We start from the raw sequence: 9,986 nt of genomic DNA on the forward strand, positions 1-9,986 counted from the left end.
CGGAATTACTTGGTGTTCTAGACCTGTGGATCCTCCCCTTAGGCTGGGGGGAGGTCCTTTAGAAGTGGGCGGGCTTTGCCCGCCCACCCCTGGGATGCCAATAGGACCAGACTCCTGTACCCCACTGATCTGGGTCTGTCACAAAAGGCAATTATCTTTGTTTCATATCTATGCTACTTTTTGTACTAGAAACATAGCTGAGCCTTCTTTAATGCCATCTTTTAATTCCCCCAATCCTGGGGCCAGTCAGAGGCTAGTAAGATACCTGGCATAAATTGAAGCAGCCTGAGAAATGCTTATTTCCAGCTGCCTGTGGCTCAAAGGAGCTGTCCAACCAAGGTAGGAATAAGCGGGTCTTAGGAACACCCTGGGATACCCTCAATATAGGAGAATAGTAAGGATTACAGGGGTGAAAGTGCTATATACCATCTGAGCATTTCCCCCATAATTGTGAATTCTGAGTGAGATAGATCTGCTGGTTTTACAGCTGCTTGGTGCTGCGATGCACTAGTGAAAGTACAGGAGCACCAATTTCACAGGTGCTCTGCTAGGTGGGATGACTGCCATAAATCCGTATGTGCAGGTTCTGCAGGAATCTCAATAAAATCAAATACCTCAACATTCAATGAACAATGGAAATCTCTGTGTTTCTTATTTCTGTTGAGGTCTGGTATTGTGAGTTATTTATTTTTGGGTATAAATGCACATTTATTGGTCCAAAACATAAAATAAAGCCTGGTCTTTATCATTGCATTGGCACCATCTAGGAATTGAAATAGCCTGTTACCTGTGTGGCACTGAGGAAAATATAGATTCTAAAGCCAATAGGGGCTCTATTGATATTTGCCTGTATGACTTAAAGAGAACCATTAGAGTCCCTTTTACCTCTGCTCACAATGCTACAGAATTTTAGCTGTTTGAATGAAATGTACGAGGTGTGTGCTACAGCACAGGCACTGAATCTGGTGCATAAAACAGCACAGAAGTGGTTTAAAATTCCATTCCACCAACTGGTCTTGGGAGTGTTTTTATCTTTGCAATAAATTTGTGGGCTCAGTTCCTCCTCCCAATTACCCAGGTGCCAACAGGAAATGTACCTGTACATCTGAGGACAGAGCTGGGCCCTGTGTGTTCAATGTCAAAATGTCACAAACAATGTCTTGTTTTACCCTCTCTCTCTCTCTCTCTATCCAGGATGTGAAAAAGATGTTGGATCGTCCATGTGGATCTATGTTTTGCTTGGGAATCTTTTGCGTGGGATAGGGGAGACTCCTATCCAGCCTTTGGGAATTACGTACATTGACGATTATGCCAATGAAGAGAGTGCTGCTTTCTACATTGGTAAAATAATAAATCAAATTACTTGATCCTAATGTCTTATTTTTCACAAGACATAAAATGAGTTGTTTTCAGTAGCAGAATGAGTGACATTAAATTAACTTGTCCTGATTATTTTGCTTGCATGGTTTAAAATTTTCAAGGTTTTATTTAAAAGCTATGTGCATTTTAGAGGCCAAATTCCACTCTTGATTACACCAGTGCAGTCCCATTATCTTCACTGAGAAGATAATTTGGCCTTGGGTTCCTGTTGCTACCTTAATCTTATTAAATCCTCTGCATGTGGATTAGTGGATCACACAGTTCTTTGGAGGGGAATAGAAATTTGTATAGCATAGATTTATTTGGTGCTTAAAATGTAACATGGAATTTAAATTAAGCACAGATAAACTATTATGAACAGAATCAGAACTTGGAATCATCCCTCCAAACTGAATCAGAACAGTCATATGTTGAGGGTTGAAATACTTAAAAGAACTTTTTCCCTATTGTGTTTCATGTGTGACAATACCTGTATGTTAAGCTGAAATACCATCTGAAAGGTTTTTATCACTAGAAACTTCTTTTTTTCTAAGTATTTCTAGTCTGGTTAGAAGTGAGATCTACCAGAAATTTTATGCAAAAATTTGTTTTTGCAAGATTTCCAGATCAATTTTGAAAACTCAAACTCAAAAAATGTGTGTAGGTTGGATAACAGCCTAACAAAAAACATCTGAACTTAATCCAGTGTGACGTGCTGACCCTTTTTGAGGTTTGTCCATCACTAATAAAATATGTTGGTTAATGTACACACATTTTCTGACCACCTTATACATAATTTGCAACCCTGTTGGTGGCACTTTTGAATTTAGACCACAAACTTCCATGAATTCACTTATTCCAGGCTGAATTTGGTCTGTTAATTAGGTGACAGCAAAAAAAACAAAAGTGAAATTTTGATGCAATAAGCCAATTTTTGCCTTTTGATACAATGGCGCTAGTCTGGAGCAATTCCATTGTTTGGGAATAAGAATAAGATTATTTTGGATTTGCACCAATGTGTGTGAAGGCAGAATTTGGTCCTCCATGTTAAAATACAGATCACTTTTCACTGATACTGTACACAAGAACAGAGCATGACAATGTATGAAAACAGAGTCATTTAAGGCAGAAAAATGACAGTTTCCTTGTGTTTTTTTGCAGGGTGTGTACAGACAGTTGCAATTATAGGGCCAATATTTGGTTTTCTTTTAGGATCCCTCTGTGCCAAACTATACGTTGACATTGGCTTTGTAGACCTGGGTAAGTCAGAAAAATCATTTTTAAAAAATGTTTACTCTATGTGTTGCATTGAAAAGTTCCAAATCCTTCAAAATAAATGATATGGGGGATATAAAAAGGCAGGTTAAATTAAATTAAAGGCTTGAGGATAGTTGGCTTTGGAAGATTTTAAACTGAAAAACTATTTCCAGCATAAGAAGAATTCTCTTTTCCTCCATCATAATATTGCTTAAATTAAATAAAAGACATTAAAACACAATCCCTTGAATTTCAGCAAAACCTGTCAGCAAAAAAAAGTGATATATTCTGCATGCATGTTTTCTAAAGTAATGGGATTTTGGATGTTGTTTGTGGAGACTGAATGCCTAAAGTATAAGAAAGGGACTGAATGAGGTGTAAAGTACTTCTCAACATGAATAAGGATGGCAGAATCTGACCCAGAAATAAGTCATATAATTAGAACTGATTGGAAAATGTTGTTTATTCACCCCTCCCCAAAGATAATTTTTGACTTTTTAGTAACAAACAAACAAACAAACAAACCCAAAACCAACCAACCAACCAAAAAACACAAAACAGAGAAACTGAAAATTTTTGATCAAAACCTTCTTCCTTTTTTTTTTTTTTTGACAATGGTTCAGGTTTTTGGTTTTCTGACTTTTTGTTTATGGTAAGCTGAATTTTTTTGTTTTGTCAGCCTCCTCCTTCTCCCCCACCAAGTTTTCCATCCGAAAAAAGGTTGGATGGAAATTTTTTGACCATCCTTAAAATGACTCTTTTAGTGAATGTTTTGAATTCCTTGCCCTGACTCTACTGGGACAGGGGTAAACAGCAATGCATACATAACTCTATGTTGTTGCTGTATTTTTGAAATCCATTGTACTGATAAGATGATGCTCTAATCAGTGGGATTGATCTTGTGAACTGCCGAACAGTTGCCCCTTCAACTCCTATTGACTTAATAGGACGTTGCTTAGCACGTGTCATGAACAGAATCAGAGTTTGAATATGAAACACTGATAGAAACGTGGCACAATTATCTATTTTTAAACCCTTCAGGTAGATAGATGTTGTTTGTGTCAGTGCTGGAGAAAATACAATTGGCATTTTGATGTGATACAAATGCTGATTACATTTAACCCAAATCACAAGTTATACGGAAATATGAGAACTCAAAAGAAAAACTCCCAGTCTGCGTGGGAGATATGGCAGCATCATGGTTATATGTCTCAATGGCAACCTTTCCGACCACTTAAGGAACAGTGTAGATAGTTTCTAAAGGGGGTGTGTACTCCACAAGTGTCAGAAAAGTATTGGATGTGGGTGGGGATGGTGATTATGGAAAAAGAGATCTGGGGCTCTGTTGAAGAAATAAGAATCTCTGCTGGGAGAGGTATCCTTCAAAATTTGCTTTGCTCTTAACAAACTTTCACTAAATATGCAAATATGTCCCTCTTCCCCCCCGTACCACAGACAGTATAACAATAACTCACAATGATGCCCGATGGGTAGGAGCTTGGTGGCTTGGTTATTTAATAGCAGGTGTGTTAAGTGTTCTGGCTGCCATCCCGTTCTGGTTCTTACCAAAGCACCTGCCAAGACCAGAAAGCAGAAAGGATTCCAGTACCTCCTCTGAGCAGTCAAAGTTCATTATTGAAGATAACAGGGAGCATCACAGATCTTACGAACAGCAAGTAAAGATACTTGAAATGGCGAAAGGCAAGTAAACACAGTTTGTTTTATACAGTTTGTTTAGTTTTACACCTTACCTTTCAGGCTTGACCTCTGTTTAAAAGCCCCAGAGTTGATTTTGGCTTAGTGGCACCATGGGATTAGCAATATGAACAAAAGGGGCCCTCTAATTGCTTCCTAGCCCCATATCTCCTACAGCACAGTTTCTCCAGCTGGTTTTGTGACCCTGAAGTGATCCATGAGGCTGTTGGGGGAGAATTTGCAAAAAGGCTATAGATCTTTCCCTGTAAAAGATATATGTTTAAACAAACCCAATAGAAAGGGGACCTATAAACCCCCCCACCCTCAAAAAATAGCCAAAACTACAGAAAGTTTGCAAACCCCTGCTGTAAAATCTTGAGGTTGATTGAAAGCACCATGTTCAGAAAAACGAATGGGAAAATAATTGGCTTCTACTCACACAAGCACGCCCAGGCTGAACAAAATGCAGGAAAAGGCAAAGTTATGGCATCTGCTTGTATGGAAGCAGGACGCTGGACGTAAAAATTTTATTTATAAGACCAAGCCATACTATTTCACTATAACTATAACTAGTGCCCTTGCCTCTAATTTCTGAGAATTTTACGTCAGCAAGTTGGCAAGAGAATTCCCAGTTATTCACTAGCAACACCTGGGATTTTGGATCAAAGTGAAGGGGGAGGGATGGCTCAGTGGTTTGAGTATTGGCCTGCTAAACCTAGGATTGTGAGTTCAATCCTTGAGGGGGCCACTTAGGGATCTGGGGCAAAAATTGGTGCTGCTAGTGAACGCAGGGGGCTGGACTTGATGACCTTTCAAGGTCCCTTCCAGTTCTAGGAGATTGGTATATCTCCAGTTTTTAATTCTGGGGGAGGGATAGCTCAGTGGTTTGAGCATTGGCCTGCTAAACCTAGGATTGTGAGTTCAATCCTTGAGGGGGCCACTTAGGGATCTGGGGCAAAAATTGGTGCTGCTAGTGAACGCAGGGGGCTGGACTTGATGACCTTTCAAGGTCCCTTCCAGTTCTAGGAGATTGGTATATCTCCAGTTTTTACCTTTAACCTAGGAATGTTACAGGATTTGGGCTACCTAATGATAGAAAAATTGTGGTGGTTCTTTATTTAATGGATGCATGCAACATTCATGTGCTATAATGAGTTCCATTCATTTACATTGAGGTCATGAACAAGCCAAGGATATTATCAACTTTGGCTAAAGCCTGAATTAAATCCCTCTCTTTGTGACAGAAAAGAGAAAAAGGAGAGAGAGAGAAATTTAATGCGGTCCTGAAAGTAAATATTTTTTCTTTTATTAATTGCCATGCCTATGTTTTGCTGGAAACATAAAAATATCACAAAAAAGGCTTTTTGTGTGGTATTTCCAACGTGCCTCAAATGACGACACAAGAACAGCCATACTGGGTCAGATCAATGGTTCATCTAGCCCAGTATCCTGTCTTCTGTCAGTGGCCAATGCCAGATGCTTCAGAAGGAATGAACAGAACAGGCAATCATCAAGTGATCCATCCCCTGTCGCCCGTTCCCAGCTTCTGGCAAATAGAGGCAAGGGGGACACACAGCGTGGTGTGGATCCCTGACTATCTTGGCTAATAGTCATTAAAAGACCTATCTTCTATGAGAATATCTAGTTCTTTTTTGAACCCTGTTATGGTTTAGGCCTCTGGTAATGAGTTCCACAGGTTGACTGTGCGTTATTTGAAGAAGTACTTCCATTTGTGTGTTTTAAATCTGCTGCCTATTAATTTCATTGAGTTACCCATAGTTCTTGTGTTATGTGAAAGAGTAAATAACACTTCCTTATTTACTTTCTCCACACTAGTCATGATTTTATAGACCTCTATCATATCCCCCCCCTTAGTAGTCTCATTTTTAAGCTGAAAAGTCCCAGTCTTTTTAACTTCTCCTCATACAGAAGCTGTTCCATATCTGCAATATTTTTTGTTGCCCATTTCTGTACTTTTTTCAGTTTGAATGTATCTTTTTTGAGATGAGGTGATCAGAACTGCATGTGGTATTCAAGGTGTGGGCATACCATGAATTTATGTAGAGGCATTATGATATTTTTTTGTCTTACTATCTATTCTTTTCCTAATGGTTCCTAACACTCTGTTAGCTTTTGTGACTGCTGCTGCATATTGAACAGATGTTTTCAGAGAACTATCCACAATGCCTCCAAGATCTTTCTTCAGTGGTAACAGCTAATTTAGAATCCATCATTTTGTATATATAGTTGGGATTATATTTTCCAATGTGCATTACTTTGCATGTATCAAGATTTAATTTTGTCTACCATTTTTGCCCAGTCACAGTTTTGTGAGATCCCTTTTTAATTTTTTGCTGTCTGCTTTGGACTTACCTAGTTTGAGTAATTTTGTATTGTGTGCAAAGTTTGCCACTTCACTCTTTACCCCTTTTTTTCCAGATCATTTATGACTATGTTGAACAGCACTGGTTCCAGTACAGACCTCTGGGGGAAACCACTATTTACCTCTCTCTATTCTGAAAACTGACCATTTATTCCTACCCATTGTTTCCTGCTTTTTAATCAGTTACTGATCCATGAGGGAACCTTCCTTCTTATCTCATGACTGCTTACTGAGCTTAAGAGCCTTTGGTGAGGGATCTTATCAAAGGTTTTCTGAAAGTCTAAGTATCCTACAATTACTGGATCACCCTTATTCTCATGCTTGTTGACCCCCTCAATGAATTCTAATAGATTGGTGAGGTATGATTTCCCTTTACAAAAGCCAAGTTGACTCTTCCCCAACAAATCGTGTTCATCTATGTGTCTGATAATTCTGTTCTTTACTATAGTTTCAACCAATTTGCCTGGTACTGAAGTTAGGCTCACTGGCCTGTAATTGCTGGGATCACCTCTGGAGCCTTTTATAAAAAATGGTGTCATATTACCTATCATTGGGTACAGAAGCTGATTTAACTACCATACATACTACACTTAGTAGTTCTGCAATTTCATATTTGAGTTCCTTCAGAACTTCTGGGTGAATACCATCTGGTCCTGGTGACTTATTACTGTTTAAATTAACAATTAAATTTATCAGTGAGAACTGGAAATCAAGGTATTGTGAAGTCATCCGAAGATATCACCTTCACAGATCCGGTCTCTCGCATGTGTGTGAGTCAAAGAGTGACTGCTAAAGTAGTTTCCACAGACAGCAAATTGAAACTTATCCAACTCTCTCTGCCCTTTAAGGTTCATCCATCTCTAAAATATATACCAAAGCTGATTGAAGTAGGGATGGGGCACAGTCTGGTTAAAGCACTGGGTGGGGAATCAGAAGATCTGGATTCTAGTTCCAGATATTCCACAGACTTGTTTTTCATTGGCCTTAGATTTCCAAAAGGGTCTCTAGTTTTGGGTGCCTCAGCAGCTGAGTAAGACAACTTGACCCATATAGGGCCAAGCCAGTTGAAGCCAGTGGGAAGTGTGGGTGCTCAGTGCACCTGAAAATCAGGTCCTTAGTTGTCTAAAGTTGAATACTAAAAAAAGTGAGGCACTCAAAACAAAATGCCATTTTTGTAAATTTGACACTTAACTAATTTGTCCCTCACTCTCCCCCACCCCCCATCTGTAAAATAGGGATCATACCCACCTCCCAGCAATGCTATGGAACTGACTTCATTAATCTTTATTAAACATTGTGTGGTCCTTGATGGGAAAGTGCTATTGAATTACAAAATTTTATTCATATTAATTATTATTTTTCCAGTTTGCTTTTCACTAACAGAGCATTTTGGTTTGCAGATTTCCTGCCATCAGTGAAGAACCTCTTCGGAAATCCAGTTTTCTTTCTATATTTATGTGCAAGCATCATTCAGTTCAATTCTTTAATTGGCATGGTAACATATAAACCAAAATATATTGAGCAACAGTATGGGCAATCATCCTCAAAAACGAATTTTGTTATAGGTATGTTAAGTCAACTTCTTGGCACCTTAAAAATGGAAACCTTTCAGATTGCCGACTGGTAGACAGAAATGGGCAAAAAATGCTTCTGAAGGCTACTTTCTGCTCCCCTTGTAAAAATTTTAAATACCAGATGCTGAACATGAATCTGTTTTATCATTGGATTTAGCATTTAATTAACTCTGAGTTTAAGTGTATGCAAGAGCTGCTGCAAGGGATTGTTGAGATTGCTGGTTTACTTACCCTTCTTCCAGAAAATATAAAAGAAAAATATCAGGCAATCGCAAGAAAATAACTTAAATTGGGAATTAATTTTAAAATAATTTCTGTAAATAGATATTTATTAGTATTGCTCACTTCCTGACTTCCCATTCCAACAAACTGAGCACCAGTTCAGAAAGTGGGTAGGGACCTGTCATGAGGTGACTCACCATACTAGTGCCTCCTGCTGGGTGTTTTGGGAATTAGCTCAGCCCCAGTGGGTGCACCCTTATGTGGTGGTGGCTCTCCTGCCCTCACCTCCATTTGAAGACCCCTTACGGCTCCTTCCTCTCAGCATCTGCTTTGTGGCACAGCCCTCCCTCCATGTCACCATCCAGTTTCCCCCTCTTCTGGGGGACTCCTCCAGCAAGAGTCCAGCCACTCCTCATAGTAGCTTGGCCGTCCATAGCTGGGCTGTTCCTTCAGTGAGGGGGACCCAGGCCCGCCCACTACTCCAGCTCCTGGCTCAGGGACCCTGCCAACAGCAGCTTCCTGCTGCTTCTTCCTTCCAGGTCTCTGTCTCTATTCCCTGAGCCACTTCCCCACAGCCTCTGTTCCTTCTGCTCCTGCCTCTGGCTCCAGCTCCTTTGCCCTCTTCCCAGGGCCTCGAGCATGTAAGTCCTGGCAGCCTGCCAGGAGCCCTCTAGGAAGCCAGTCTTCTCCCTAGGGCTCCTTGCAGCAAACAAACCCACTCTGGTCTGCATCTTCCTTTCATGTGGTCTGGCTGGGCCCTGATTGGCTGGTCCAGCCTCTGTCCTAATTGTCTGCAGCTGCCACCCTAATTGGCTGTTTCCTCTGCAGCCAGTCTTTTGGCTGCCTGCTGCTCAGCCTCCCTAGGCTGGTTTTAACTCTCTCAGGGCCAGTGTGGGGCAGGTGCCTTGTCACAGGACCCAATTATGGTGTAGCTGTAGCATCTCTAGAATTTATTAAGAAATTAGTTAAATAATGTTATTCTCAATTAACAGATGGAGCTAAAGATAGCCATCTGGGCTTCATATTTACCTCCTGTAAAATGCCTACAATTTTTAGTTATTTGCAAGTGGGAATGTTAAAAAGAAAAGAAAAGGTAATGCCACAGTGACATGACTCAGCATGGAGGCCAGTAGGTCTCTCAATTGTCCTACTTTGCTCTTATTGTAAGACATCTCTTCCTGCTGCCTTCCTGTTGGTCTCTGCTATGCTGCTTGTTCCCCAGTTCCAGATCACACCTTTCAACTGCTGACTTCATCCTTCCCCCGCTTCCAGGCTGTATCAATGTTATAGTGCATTCTCCATGAGACTTAAGGGAGATATAACATGTTCTCACCCATAAAATATTGCCTTGCCCTGCAGAGAGTCCTTACTGGGGCTCAAGTATCAGAGGGGTAGCCGTGTTAGTCTGAATCTGTAAAAGCAGCAGAGAATCCTGTGGCACCTTATAGACTAACAGACGTTTTGGAGCATGAGCTTTCGTGGGTGAATACCCACTT

At 40.3% G+C, this 9,986-nt stretch overlaps 1 protein-coding gene across 1 annotated transcript in view; it reads left to right on the top strand.

Moving 5' to 3' along the window:
- Window positions 1-9,986, top strand: part of SLCO1C1 (solute carrier organic anion transporter family member 1C1) — a 66,544-nt gene that overhangs the window by 31,182 nt on the left and 25,376 nt on the right. Inside the window, exons 6-9 of the mRNA XM_032796059.2 lie at window positions 1,195-1,341; window positions 2,521-2,619; window positions 4,072-4,317; window positions 8,095-8,259. Of these exons, the coding sequence (XP_032651950.1) occupies window positions 1,195-1,341; window positions 2,521-2,619; window positions 4,072-4,317; window positions 8,095-8,259 (657 nt within the window). The remainder of the gene's footprint in view (window positions 1-1,194; window positions 1,342-2,520; window positions 2,620-4,071; window positions 4,318-8,094; window positions 8,260-9,986) is intronic.

The sequence above is a fragment of the Chelonoidis abingdonii genome, chromosome 1 (assembly GCF_003597395.2).
Source record: "Chelonoidis abingdonii isolate Lonesome George chromosome 1, CheloAbing_2.0, whole genome shotgun sequence".
In the NCBI taxonomy this organism is placed as follows: Eukaryota; Metazoa; Chordata; order Testudines; family Testudinidae; genus Chelonoidis; species Chelonoidis abingdonii.